The sequence below is a fragment of the Pterocles gutturalis genome, unplaced genomic scaffold (assembly GCF_000699245.1).
Source record: "Pterocles gutturalis isolate BGI_N339 unplaced genomic scaffold, ASM69924v1 scaffold752, whole genome shotgun sequence".
Classification (NCBI taxonomy): domain Eukaryota; kingdom Metazoa; phylum Chordata; class Aves; order Pterocliformes; family Pteroclidae; genus Pterocles; species Pterocles gutturalis.
In genome coordinates this window covers 59,188-73,795 of record NW_010107563.1, presented here as the reverse complement: position 1 = coordinate 73,795, position 14,608 = coordinate 59,188, and the positions used below count along the sequence as shown (strand labels likewise).

Sequence of the window (14,608 nt, the reverse complement as noted above, 5' to 3'; positions counted from 1 at the left end):
CTTCCTCCCGGTCCCGCTGAGTGCTCCTTGGGGCGGTGGTTACACTCGGCCCTGTTCCCTGGCAGGCTGGAGGGTCATTTTTAGTGAGGTCTTCTTATCACTAACCCGGGTGGGAGAGGTACTGCAAGGGGCCAGTGAGGTCGGATCGGGTCTGTCTAGTCCTGTCTCTAGTGGCTAAAAATATTTTTAAATGATATTTACAAAGCATCTGGCGTGCTTAGGTGTCGAAGTTAACAGGGATTGAGCACCTCGCAGCAGAGGTTATTTGCAGCCTCTGGAACAAAATGACGTTATTTTAGAGGTGTTTACGGTATTTCAGCACTGAGCGGAAGGATATTCTTTATTGAGAGATGAGCTTGTGAAGTCTTTGCAGGTACAAGTCATCCAGCGTATATTTGATTTCTTAAATGATTCACCCCTTGCATTGTAAACAGCTCCAGATCCTCCAGACTCATACGCAAAAATCATGGTTTTATTTTGGTTTATCTGGTTTATTTTTTTCATTAAAATAGGGGAGTTTTTATAGTTTGTTTTCTCCCCATTGCTACTCATGCAATTAACATTTAATAGCGTATATAACAGGGAAAGACTAATATAGGGACTTGATGATAGCTTTCTGTAATCATGCCTCTTCACTAATATCTGAGAGACATTGTGTGTCATGAGAAGCCATTTTTGTTAGTAAAAAAAAAAAAAGGCAAAATATATTACCAACCCAGTCAAATCAATGTTTTCTATGATTTTGTGCTAAATTAAGTATCTCACATTGTAGAAATATACATAGTTTATAACTGATTTAGGATATTCTGGGGGCATTTGCAGTCACTTAAACTTCACTCGCCTGGTTTATGACGGTCCTCAAACCTTACAGGCTTCAGCTGCCATCTGAGCTTTCATCTCCAGTTTTTCGTTTCCTTTTCCATCAAGTTTCTTCTCTTATTCTGTTTGCAGCTCCACATGACTTTTGTTTTGATTTTAAAGCCTAGATTAAGTAGTCATGAAAATAATGTATAATGAAGTATGTGGGGTTTTTTTCTGTAGTTTTCCTTTCTGTCTTTTGCCTGATCAGTCCACATCTAAGGTTTTTAGAACTGTTTCCTGTTTACACAGTAGTCTGGCACTGTGAGGTGTTGCCTTAATTGGTTTTTAGACACTGTGGTGAGTAACTCAAATAAATAATACAAGTGAGGGTTGGGGTTTGTCATTTCTTGTGTGTGAATACGATTGTTTTTCTTTACTCTTCAGCTTTGAGCTTTTCACTGTGCTCTCTTACTATGTCTGAACAAATTTAGCCATTATCTGGTGTTTTCCCCCTCTTTGAAGTAAACTTCTTCAAAATAAGCCCCTTGCATGTGATTTCTTTTAATGACTTCTATTCATGAACTGTGTGAGTGAGACGTATCTTATAGATGTCTTTGTAAAGTGTTCTCCAAATTAATGGTATAATATAAACAGATTGTGGCAGGGTCAAGGAAAGCACAACCATTATCATGTGGTGAAGGTAAAGTCTCACAGTGCATGTCCTAGAGGAGTTCTAAGTCTCTTCTGCCTTAACAACCTTGCTGTGTCGTGTGGATTTGTACATGAGAGATCTGTTCATTTACCGTGTGGGATGATGATTCAAGATGATCTTGAACACAAAAGTAAATGTGTTGAGATAATTTTACTTTATTAGGTATTCATTTAAGAAGAAATAAAACTCAAAGATAGGAAAAATAGCTGTATAAAATATTCAGAGTGATTTATGAAGAAATTTTATGAGGCTTCAGGTCATAAATTTCCACCTCAAGTAGAATTCCAAAGAGATTCTGCAAACAAAGAAGGAATTTATTGTCTAAAAGTATCAGATTTATTCTTAACGTCAAAAATAGGGAATATGAGAAAGGATGGGGGAAGGGTTCTTGGTGCAGGTTAGGTGGGGAACCTACTATAATGTTTTGGAGCTGTCAGGTCAGCCATTGCTGAGTGTGTCTTTAAAAATACCACACCAGAGTGAATTGTAGATCTCTCCCTGCGGGCAACTTCTTATTCTCTGATTAGGTTCTCTTCTGAAGGAAATACTGCCCAATGGTGGAAGAAGTGAGGAGTCTGGGTAGCAGATCTTGGTCTGTCCCTAATTGTAGCTTTGGGAAACCATCTTGTCAATGCATACTGCAGTTGCAGTTAAAACATCAAATGGTAAAAAATGAAGGTATAGTTTTCAATGTTTGATCATGTTTCTAAATCTTCTGAAGATTATAAACTAAAATAAAAATGCCTCATATACTGAATTTTATAGTTTGTTTTCTAATATTCTGGTGAAAAGCAATAAATAATTTAAAATATTTGGTGTGATGATAAATGCAGGTGTAATTGATGCATAGATGGGAAGATCTTTAGAATTTCTTACCCATTGGGAGACTGAGCTGTTTTCTTCTGTTGGTAAGAAAGGGGACATGTAACATTTAAATAAAAGCTAACTACAGACAGCTGGCTTCAGGAGTCTACCTGGAAGTTTATCTTGTTGATTATGCCAGACTTAGACAGGGATCCAAAAAGAAAATTCCTCTAAATAACATAAGCCCTACTCCTAACTTCACAGTAGATAAAAGATCCAACCAAGCTCATTACCTTTAAATTAAAAGAGTTCTGGTTAGAGAGCATGTTAAAACTGTCCTAAACAGAGAAATATTACAGACTAGCATCACTCTTAATGTAGGTGAAAAAGAAACCCTGATGTTCTTAAGTGTATCCTTTTTGTTTTCTGGGGAGTTACAATATCTGTCTAGACCTTTACATAAGAAAATTGTGGGTGCTTACGTGCTCACACTTTTTAAAGAGAGATTTGAATTCTTAATATCTCGTTTTAAGCTATAGGGAATGTTCCAGTGTTGTGAGTGAAAGACAGTTCCACTGACTTGGTGACAAACATATATATTTTTAATACCTTTCCTGAGTATGGTTAAGTATTTTTATTGTCTCTTAATAAGTTTTACACTTTGTTTTATTTTGAAACTTCTCAGCCACTGGGCCTTTGAGACCAGACCTGTGCATTGTTGATCCTTTGCATTACCTCAAAACCCCTTCTGGGTTTCAAGATGTAGTGCTCAGAACCAGAGTTCTGCATTTGTAGATGTAAAGGAGTTCTTTGGTCCTCCCTGCTAAATTAAGAGCCCAGTTCTTCCCTTCTGTATATTCGTGCTGCTCGCCTTGAGCCTTTATGCAGCAGGAGACAAGACTTGTCCTTTGGTTTCTGCTTTTTTTTAGAAGTGTTGCCATATGCAGCCTTAGAGGAGCAATAAACATTGCCCGTTCAGCTGCAAATTTGTGGTTGAAAGTTTGTGCCTGTTTTTGGAGGAATCTGTTGCAAAATTAGTAGTTTTAGCAATGTAGAGACAGATTTGATAGAAGTTCTTGTATCCTTCAGGAGTAGTCCCTTGTAAAAGTCGTCGGTTTTTTTTTATTTCCAGCAAATTAATGTTGGTATCTGTAGTATAGGATTGGAACTGTGAACTTCTTCACAGCATGGCAATTCTTGTATCATTTTCATGTCTTACTGGGACAGTTTTGTGCAACTGTCACTCTTGCTGTTTTTAAATGGTGAATTTGTATTTTCAAAATAAGTTTAATAATGGTAGTATTAACTCTAAAAATGTGTGGTGTTCTTTTGCGTCTTTCTAGTTATCTGTTAAGTTCAGTAATAGCACAATATTTATTTCTAGGTAACTTAGAAGAGAGATGCCTAATAGTGCTTCTGTTTCTCTTACTGGATGAAAATAACTTCAAAGCTGATTTGCAGTGACCGTGGATAATCAGTGAAGACATACAGCATTTTCTGGAATATTGAATGTTCTCATAATGAAGATCTCTCTTCTGCAGCAGATGTATAAGGACGTACTGGTAGCCATTCCACTAGCAAAGGAAAGCCATCATTATACCTCTTTACTTAACCTGTGTGTCGAGCAGTCACCAGAAAGAGATGAATCATGTAATCGGCTGCGTCTGCCATCTACTGATAGTGGTATCAGGAGCCATCAGGACACTGATATGTCAGATGTGGTTGTCCCTACAACAGATGATGTATCGGATAGCTTTGCAAACATGAACTCCTCGTTCTCTCCACGAGAAGTGATGCTGCTTCAGTTAACCTTGATCCAGATGATGGTTGCTAAAGCAGAGTCTCAGGAAGTTGAATTCAATACGAGACAGAAGTATTGTGAAATCTTTGTCCTTCTTCTGAAGGAGGCAAAAATTGACTCAAAAATGGTAAGCTTTTATAAACCTTTGAAAGACTTTTGTGAAAGGAGAAATAAAAAGCGAACATGCTTTAGATACTTTTTCTTTCTACACGTCTGCAGATTTGTCTGCTCAGAAGTCACGATCAGCTGTTATCTCACATGGCTTCAAAAAGTTTAGCATCTCTTGTGTATTTCCAGCTGAAGGAAGAGGTGAGTATGGCATAACTTTTCACAGACTGAAAAACCAACTTAGTGAATAGGTGCCTTCAAGTGTTCCATTTGACTCTAGACCCAAGTTTTTATGGTGTTATATGGCACGAAAGCAGTCACTATATGACCACTGTAAAATCTAAAAGTACTTCTGAAGAGGCTCTTTTCATAAGTAGACCCACAGAGCAACATCAGAACTGCTCCTTTCCTCCACCTGCTGCCTGTGTGTCTACTCTGGCTTTCTGAAAGGCACATCTGCAGTCTGCCGGTGTTCAGCGTGCAGACACTTAGTCCCCTCAAAATGCCACACAGTTTTGTTGAAGTGTGTTTAGCTCCAGTATGAGGAACAAGGTGAAGTTTATACAAGATAACCGCTATATGATAGTTCTACCATAAAGCATGTCTTGAGGGGATTTGGGTTGGAAAAAAATTGATACGAAAGATATGTAATAAATATTCCAAGAGAGTGTTTCAAGTGTGTTAGGAGGAGCATGGAGTGTAGAAAGAAAGGAGATCAGGTGTGTAACAGAAGTTTGTAATGCGTGGAATGTCTTTATATATAAAAATCTGGAATTTTATTAAACTATTTTAAGGTAGAACAAGCAATATTCTCTTTGAGGTTGCAATACAGGCATTTCAGAAAAACAGTAATCTAGGCTATCATTGACTGAATCTCCTAACAGATATCAAGTAAAAACAATAAAATTAAGTAATAACCTCTTGAATGTTAACCAAATGCTTTTCTCTATTGTTTGAATGTCCAGTTACTTGCAGTGTGGTTTGGTTTTTTTTGGGTTTTTTTTTTTTGTTTTTTACTTTCTGTGTATATATATCAGCATCTCTGAACATAGATTTCTCTCGGAAATAGATTTGTAATATCTCTTGAAAAGTTGTCTGGGAACTGTGAATTCAGATATGATCTGTCTACAGTATTATCTGATTTTGGGTAGGTCACATGACATGAGGAGGTTTGATTTTCCCTTTCTGAAGAAAACCACAGAATTTCTATTGCGTGCATCAGTGATTTCGTGTGTGTAGAGGCCCCCGTATTTAAAAGGCACTGGAGAGATAGATTGTTTCTACCTGTGTTTTGCCTATGCTTACATTTGAATCTTTTTAATGTGCAATTTTAAATCATTGTATTATGATTTAATTTAATTTGCATAGCAATTATAAAGCATATGTGATTATTTTTTGAACTCATTCTTTTAGAATGTATTAAATGTCCCCTGGCTCACCTTTAGTTTGAAGACTCTTTCAGGATTCCCTGTGAATACCCGGGTAGCAGAATGTCTGTGGATTCTTACAACAATTATCAAGGACATACTGAAAGATAAAGTTTTACCCAAAGCAGGTACTGTGGCGATGTTATGATGGTATCGATACACGAGTGCCCACCAGGGGGAGGAATGTTACTTGTAATCTTGTCTAGAGAGGCTTGTCTAAAGAACACATATTTTCTTCCTTATAAAGAGGCTGACAAAGTACTTCTTAAAATGTATTGGTTTAAACATGCTTAAAAACTGAGAATAGTCACAATCACCCGTTTTCTGCTTATTTGATGATTTAGCTTGACTGTTACACTCCAACTCCGTAACATTGTTCTTGTTGCTGTAGGTATTTTGAAGATGCTGTTGGCTCCTCTTGATCCTGTGCTTGAAGGATTTTATGATTCCATTCTGTTCCATCATTTTGACAGTCACCACTATACTTCACCTTATTCTGAAGCTACAAACAATTTGATGAGTTTTATAGATCTGCTTGAAGCACTTTTGGCTTCCAGAATTGAATTAGAACTACCGCTCAGATGCCAGAGAGTATTGTTTTTGAAAGTTTCTTATGTCCTGAACATCATTAGCTCGCCAGTTCACTATTTAATCAAGAAGAAGTTCATTATGCTCCTTAAAAAATGTGGCCTTCACAAGACTAGAGAAGATGCTAAAAGTGGATCACTGTTCTTACAAAACCCATCTTTATATGAGGATATGCTTGCACTGAATAATGCTGTTCTGCAAGTTATGAGTTTGACTTGGCTGAATCAGATCCCGCTCAGTGAAAAAGCCAGCTACTTTGGAGGCAGTGAAACTCCTCCTGGAGGTGATGCTCAAGGTGGTTCTGACCAAACGGTTCTCAGAGCCTTAAGTTTGGTTGTGCTTAAAGCACTGGAATTCAAGTTTCAGAACTCTGCTACAGAAGCTGAAATCAAAGGTAATAGTCTCTTTTAGTTTTGTTCATTAAGCAGCAAGAGTTTTAAAGCTTTCAGATTTTGTAGTCACAGCTCATTAGGACTGTAAATAGAATTCAGCTGAATTGGTGGTGGGAGGGAGGAAAGAGAAGACCTACCCATGAAACCTGCTATCACTGTGTTCTGCCTAATTAGTTGTCTCCTTGCATTTTATCCCAGCCTTAGCCCTGCAATGTGGGGGGCTTGAAACAGCCGCATTTGGGATTGAAAACTTTTTCTGTTAAGAGTGTATGTTAATATTTGAAATAGTTGAGCCCCTTGGGAACACCAGGCTCTTCTCCAGTGGGAAGAGAGCCCATAGTGCACACATCTTCTCTATTCAGGGTGGAGAACTAAAAGGAACAGCAGGTAACCCTCTTTTCCATTCTCTAATGTGGAGGTAGACCTGTAAGTACCATTAACTTGTTTGAAGGTACTAGGCATTGGTGTTGGATAAATAATGTAATAGGGCAGAACCCCACAGTGGTAGAAAAGATGTAAAGTGAAAGACAGGAAAATTGTGGGAGCTAGCAGAGTATAGTGGTTGTGTTCTTCACCCTGACTTATAGGTCTAGTTTGTTGAATTAGTAGGTGTTAGGCATACTTTTCATACCTGCTTACTTGAATATGTTTGTTCTAATGAATAGATGAATTAATTAGTAGAAGAGCAGACCTGGCTCCTGTGCTAGGGCTGTGCCACAAGACAGGCAGTGGGATGGCAGGGGAATGCTGTGTAACCTGCATTCCTGACAGGAGAGGACGCATTGCTGTGTCATGCTGGTAGCTGTTTAGTAGTCTTCTCCCATGCTATAATGAAGTGGCAGGGTGAGGCTTCTTGGCTGAGAGACACTCCTGGAATCCCATCTTCCCACTTGCCTTTTTACCTCTGAGGAGCAGATGATGCGCATCTTCTGATGCTAAGCTGTGTGAACGTGGATATGCAAATTCTCTGATCAAAGCAGCTTGCTGTCCCTGGATTACAGGCTTCATGGCAACAATGGAAAGGCAGTTCTGAAGCAGTGTTGCTAATCAAATACAAGTGAGAATAGGTGTTCCTTATTGTCACACAGTTGGTGATGTGGCTAAAAAAGAATGTCTATTTCTTAAACAAGAATTAAATTTTACGGTATTTTAAATGTATTGAAGCATTTTAACACAAATTTCAGATGTAAATACTATTTTACTTTATTTTTACTTTTGGAAGATGTTATATTTGTGATGCCAGTTGTGTTCTTAGAGTTTTTTAAGTATTTGTAGAGATATTTTACTTATGGTCCACCTTCTGAAAAATGTATAGAGACCGAGATTAAGAACAAGGGAATAGAATAAATGTGGGCTAAATCTATTTTAGATGTCTCTATGAAAATTCTTTCTCAGAGAGAAAAATTCTCCTTTCTTTTCCAGACTCATAACACAAAAATGAGTTCTTTAATTAGATTCAAATACCCCAACTGTCAAGAGGAGTTTCAAGTTGAAAGGAATGGTGCTTCTATTTTAGTGACATTAAATAAAGTGATTAAAACAAGAACCAAAATGATTTACTATGTTAACTTCCCTTCCGGGAAGCTGTTTTATGTTATCTTTCTTTATTAACGTAAATTACAGTGCTTAACTTTTAATCCATTTCAGTTGACAGTAATTTCCAGATAGCTTTGATTTATAGGGAAGAATTTCAGTCTGAATAGTAACTATTAATAACAAAGATAATTTGGTAAGAGGAAAAGCAAATCTTAATTCAAATATTAAGGAAAATCACATAATGATGGTTTTTAAATAAAGTTGATTCCCATGTTTCAGGAAACTTTTTCAAAAACAGTAATCGCTGTTTATATAAATGATGCAACTGTGCTCTTCAAGCCATATTGTACTTCCAGGAGCAGTAGAGTTCTTACTTAAGGAGCACCTTTGGGGTAAAGATGTATGTCACTATTTTTTTTTCCTGTTTTCTAAATGTTGAATGTGTGCTGTATTGCATGAAAAGCTGCTACATAGTACCATACTACAGCATGTCCTTAGTGTCGAAGAGGTAAGTTTCTTGACTTAAGGGAAAGATTTTTTTCTTTGTGTCAGATGAATACAAAGTTATTTTTATGAGTAATCTACTGCCCTAAAATGGCCTAAATTTGGAGGTTCTTTTCCCATCCAGGAGTGCAGTGTTTAGAGGGAAGGGGGAAATTAAGATTTGTGGGAAAACCGCTGCTTACATTAATCCTTCCAGCAAGGATTTTAGACCATCTTGTGGAGGTACCTTTATCCCAAGCCTATATGTACTTGAAAACATACATTTTATCGAGAATATGGCTATACTGCAAGTTTCATACTTTGTTTTACTGTAGAAATTACAATTTATTTCCATTAACTATAGATCACTGCAGTTAGATTCTACAGTGAATCACACTGGGAGGGGTGTTGCTTCAGTCCTATCAGAATTTTACAGTTGTATTATTATTTCATATGGGAAGAACTACCTGAGATGAAATCTCAGCAAAGTGCTCATATCAGATCATTACATCTGTGGTATTGACTTGATGATAATTCACCTTTATTCAGTTTGTGATGGACACCAATGAAGCTAGCTCATTGAGGAGATAAGGAAAGTATAAATCCCAGCTGTGTAGGTATAGTCACATTTTTGTAGGTTTCCTGATACATGCAAATTTTTGGAGGTGTTATCTTGTTCATTAGTCTGCAAGCTTAGGTGTGAGAGGATGTACCCTGTTGTACCCAAAACTTTCTAGGTCACCTCTGATTATTCTTCCTTGAACTCCAAGGAAATGAAGAATGCTGTTAGATGAATAAATTGTGTCCTTAAGTTTTACCTGTCTTGGAGGGGACGGTACCTAATAAGTAAATTAATTTTCTCCAAGTTACTTAAATTGTAACATTGGCATCTAAACATCAGTATGTTTAGAGTTTAATAGAGTGATCATTCACATTGAATTTAAGGTTATATAACTGCTTATGGTTTTCTGCAAAATATTTCTTTATTTCCTTGGCACCCAGAAGCAAGACCTAATTTATAATATTTGATGCTGTGTTAAATCAGTTGAACTAAGGAATGATAAATGTATTAATGAACTGTTATGCACTGTTAATTTAAAAAATAATAAGTGTATGTTGTTTAGTAACAAAAAAAGCATAGCAAAATTCATGGTTACTTCTTTTTCTCAGGAGACTTTCAGAGTTCCATGTCCCAGCTGTTGACGTTCTGGAGGAGTCATGTGAAGTCTTCCCCACAGTCTCACCCAGTTGTACATCATTGTGAATGGCTCTCCTTGACTTTCATAGAGCAAGATGATGATATGTGGGAAGCTGCTAAAGCTTTATTACTCATTTATTTAAAATTTGATAGGTTAGTGTACACTTCATCTAACAGAAATTTGAAGAATTGTAATTTAGTGAGGTTATTGTGATATACATAACGTTTCCATTGATTACTTTTTTATAAAGAAAAAGTATTTTTTAATAATTAAAAAAACCTGAAACCTCAGGACAATGTAATAATGTGTGGTATAAGAGCAGTTAATTTTGGTGATGATTTGAGAGCAGTTAACTTTGGTGATAATTTGATTAAGTGTTTTTTTGGATTGAAATGAGAGTTGTGCAACAGCTTCCTGTTAAATTCTTTATCATATCCTGTAATTCAGAATAATTGACTTCACAATCTAGAATAGTGGTTAGACACAGATAAAAGGCAAGGCTGTTTTCTTTCAACACAGAGTTTAACAAGAGTGGGATATGATAATTAAACTTCAAGAATTCAGGGACTTCTGGCAAAGTAGCCCTCTAAGGAGTGGACCTGTGTTAATTCTAGCTAGTTGATAAAACCTGCTATTGCTAACTACTGAAAACTACTGAAATGTGTTCATTAATTTGTCCTGGACATTTGCTGCTTCATTGTTATTTAAATTGCCATGCAAGATATTATCCTAATTTATAGAAGATCCTTCAAGCTACAAAGGTGAAAATATTGCAAATAGTATTTTAGGTACGCACACTTCTTCTTGGACACTTAAATAAAAATAGGCCACTCTTTTACAATGTGCTTAGCATCCTGAAAGTTAGTCTATGTTCAGGTTTACAAAAATATTAAAGTAACAATTCATGTATTGTGAGTAACTTTGTTTATTCCAGAATGTTTCCTAAGGAGAGGTGCTGTTTAGGAAGGCCTCCTTTAAGTACTTTGGCTTCCTAAACTGTCCTACCTCCTAGCCCCACCTGCCTTCATTCTTTCTAATTTAAGAACTTATTTTTTGGTTTTAACTTTTTGACAAAATAAAAAAAGCAAGAATACCATTTGCTGGACATAACTTGTTTTTTTTTAAAAAAACCTGTGAACTTCCATTGAGTTTAATCCATTTCATTGCTTACTTTTCAGGTTACGGCAAGATGCTGGTGATAATTTAAGCCCAAAAGAGACAGAAACCTGGAACTTCCTTACGCATGCAAATGGATATAATCCTCACTGTATCTTTTTGTTTTTTCTAGAAAAAGTAGCATTTGATTCTACAGTACTTCTAGATTTTTTGATTTCATCAGAAACTTGCTTTCTGGAGTACTTGGTAAGGTACTTAAAGCTTCTTAGAAGAGACTGGCGTCAGTTTGTAGATGTCTGTAACCATTTTGATACCAAACCTGGCACTTTCCAATCAGTTTCTTCTGTCAAGCCACCCCATCAAGAAAAACAAATCTGTGTGACTGAGAGTTTGCAAAATGCTTGTTGTGAACCAGAACCACAGACTCTGATATCTTTGGCTGCTTCTCACAATTACTTTGTGTTTACAAGAGAGCAAGGTGATAATGAAATTGCAGAGTCTAACCAGTCTAACTCATTGATATGCACTGATAGTACATCCCTGCTGGGTTGTCGTCAAAGCCTTGTTAATTATGACAGCTCAGAAGACTCTGAATCAGAATCAGATGGAAAAGAGTGCTTGGTAAACACGAAACAGGTGCCTTTAAATAATGAGGGTGAGATGAGGATAAGGGAAAGTGGTTGCAGCTACATGGATGATGAACAGAATACACTCAAGTCTGAAGTGTTGCCTCTGAAGCAGAAGGGATCTAATACCTCATCCTGTTTGACTTCTGTGGCATCTTTGGATAATGTCATTCCCCAAAGAATAATGCTTTACAAATCAACAAAATGTTTGGAAGAACTGCAAGAAGCTATTTCTAGGCTGCAGAGAAGAAATCTTTTCCCATATAATCCATCTGCGTTGTTGAAGCTGCTGAGCCACACTGAGAAGATGAGTAAGAACGTGAATCCACAATAATCCAAAGTGTTCTAGTGATTTTTTTAACTGGTATACTAGGGAATATTTCCATGAGATTAATGACTTCTAAAGTTCACGCCTCTTGCACCTGTCAGTGTATTTAACCTGGAACAGGATGAACGTGTTTTGGGTTGACACCTTAAAAATCTGCAGTTGCATTCAGTGATATGATCTATTACCTGAGGGTCCTCGGCTTTTTCATGGTATGTATGTCAGTGTACAGTATGGAAGGATTAATTGTTAGGGATTCAAAATTTGATAATAAATGACTAATGTGAAGGCATCTCAACAATATGTGATACTTAAAGTATTGTCAATTATACTTAAAGTCATTCTATATGTGAAGTCATCGAGAGATTGGTAGTGAGTTATGGATTACCGCGCAGTGTTAACACAACACTTGACTGCTTAGAGGTGCAGCTAAATAAAATATTTTAGTTGGGGACAGCTTTGGTGTTCGTATCATGTGTTCTGTATCAGTGCTTTGCTCGAAGTGGACATTCAGATGTGCTACCACAGTCACAGAAACCCATGCTGTACTTTTCTTGGCTGAAGTGCTTGACTGATACTTTTCAGCTTTTACTGTTTGCCTAATTTAATCAGCAGTATTATAATTTCACTGAAAATTGAATTTAGTTTTTCTTAATATTTTATGGTATATTCCTTTAAAAGGAAAGATAGATGTGGTACTAATGCATATATTGCCTACTTATAGAACATTTTAGTGGAAGATTCTGTCTAAAGTGAAGCTTAGGTAATGCAGAAGTGAAATTCCAACAGAATTCCTCACATCCATTATGTGTTTTGTGTAAGTATAGATTATATACTTGATAAATTTGTTAAATCAGAAACAGATAACTATAAGTTGTCTGCAGTGCTATGAGATGGATATTGAATTTAAATTCGTGTATCTTTTATTAGGTCTAATTTGAATAACCTGAGAAGTAAGTGTCTAAGACTTTGCCTGGGGAGAGCTAGTTCAGAGCAGGATCCAAACCAGTGCATGCACTTAGCAGGAAGCCACCTAAGGTTGGTGAACTTAACGTGCAGCTTCTAATGATCTTACAAGGGTTAGGTGAAAGTACTGACAACAGGGGCTACTGTAAAAACCTCAGAGCTCATCAGAACTGTAAGAAGCAATTTTGCTTTTAGAATTGTCTCTTGAAGGTAAGTGCTCTATTCTGATTGAGAACCGAGGAAGTTCCATCTTCCTTTTAAATAGCTATTTATTCTTAAATGAAAATAGATAGTGAGTTAAAACGGACAGTCTCTGGAGCAGGTGACTCTGACCCCCAAATCTCTGTGGCCATGTTCTAGATTAGTCTTGAGCTCTGAACTGGTGAATCAGCACTTCTGGGAGGGGAAGAAAACTAGGTGAATCTTACTGGATAACTTACCTGGAAATTACGGTGCTTTCCAGAGACACTTGAATTATGTGGGTTCTCAAACAGTAAGGTTTGAACCTCAGTCTTATTCTTTCAGGATGACAGCTGGAATCACTTGGGAGTTATACAGGAAAGAGTGATCCTCTTCACTGGCACATAGGAGATCTGACTATTATGTGTATTTGTTGTGTTTTGGTTTCTTCCCGAGATAACTTTTGTGCATAGGAGTGGAGAGAATATCAGTGATTGGAAACTTCCTTTCATGCTTATAGTTACTTTAGTTAAAAACTAACTGTCGAGTTGTCCAGGGCAGGAGAATACCTGGTTTCTCTTTACCGTTCGCACTTGATTATGCTCTAGATGCTGAATGTCTCATTTCTGTCAGGACTCAAATGCCTCTGGGCGTGTTCAAAGGTGCAGCTCTAGACAACTTAAGAACTTTTCAGTTCAAGCAAGGGAAGTGCCTGTGGCAAGGCAGTTGAGCAAGGGTTTCTCAAGATCACAGTTTTAAATGTAGGTAGATACTTACATTTCAGTGAAATACTTTCCGCTTCTTCACTTCTTTTCTAATCTAGCCTTTGCTGACTAGCTTATTTTAATTGAGTAACTTCATTGTTTTCACTGAACATAGTATTGTTCAGCATTTCTTGCTCTATGCTTTGTGGTTGGAAGTATCTAAATTGCAACAGTATTTCTCAAACACTGATAAGATAAGCAGGGTGAGAAAAGTAGAATGGGGAGATAGCTTTGATTTTGTTAAGTGCTAATCTTCTTGTTAGTGATTACTACAACTATAAAAACTTTTTTGAAGTAGAAGTTTAGACATCTCAGAACAGTGTGTAGAATTTAGCAAGAAGCATAGGAGCCATAACTTGATTTTTGAATGCAGCAAATCCAACTGTACTTAATTCTTATAGGCATGAAGTTGATTGTGTGCCCAGTTGGTTATTAGTAGTGATCATTCCCACATGTTTCACTTCTCAGAAAGCCATTGTTTTAATTTTCAGAATATTTTAGTGGTAAAAATGGGTAAATGTGGTTTGTATCTGGCAACTGGATGCCTTAATGTGTTGATATTTTACCATTTGTGCACTGTAGGGCCTGAAATGGAGTAAAGCTGATGTAAGTCAACTTTTTTCTTTTTTTTATTGCACACAAAATGAGTGTGAGCAGTGAAGGTAGCTTCTAGTTCTATGGCTATATTCAAAAAGTCTGGCACAAAGAAAACACTTGGCAAAATAATTTGTATTTTAATCCATGGGTGAGTATGTAAGGTGGGGTGTTTGTGTTTGTGGG

At 36.9% G+C, this 14,608-nt stretch overlaps 1 protein-coding gene across 1 annotated transcript; it reads left to right on the top strand.

Annotated features, from left to right (window-relative positions):
• Nucleotides 1–3,837: 3,837 nt before the first annotated feature.
• On the top strand, nucleotides 3,838–11,927 carry LINS (lines homolog (Drosophila)). The gene is made up of 6 exons (XM_010088122.1): nucleotides 3,838–4,245; nucleotides 4,338–4,427; nucleotides 5,640–5,781; nucleotides 6,045–6,635; nucleotides 9,823–10,003; nucleotides 11,030–11,927. Exons 1-6 carry the CDS (start codon nucleotides 3,838–3,840, stop codon nucleotides 11,925–11,927), a joined length of 2,310 nt encoding a protein of 769 aa, XP_010086424.1.
• The last annotated feature ends 2,681 nt before the right edge of the window (nucleotides 11,928–14,608 follow it).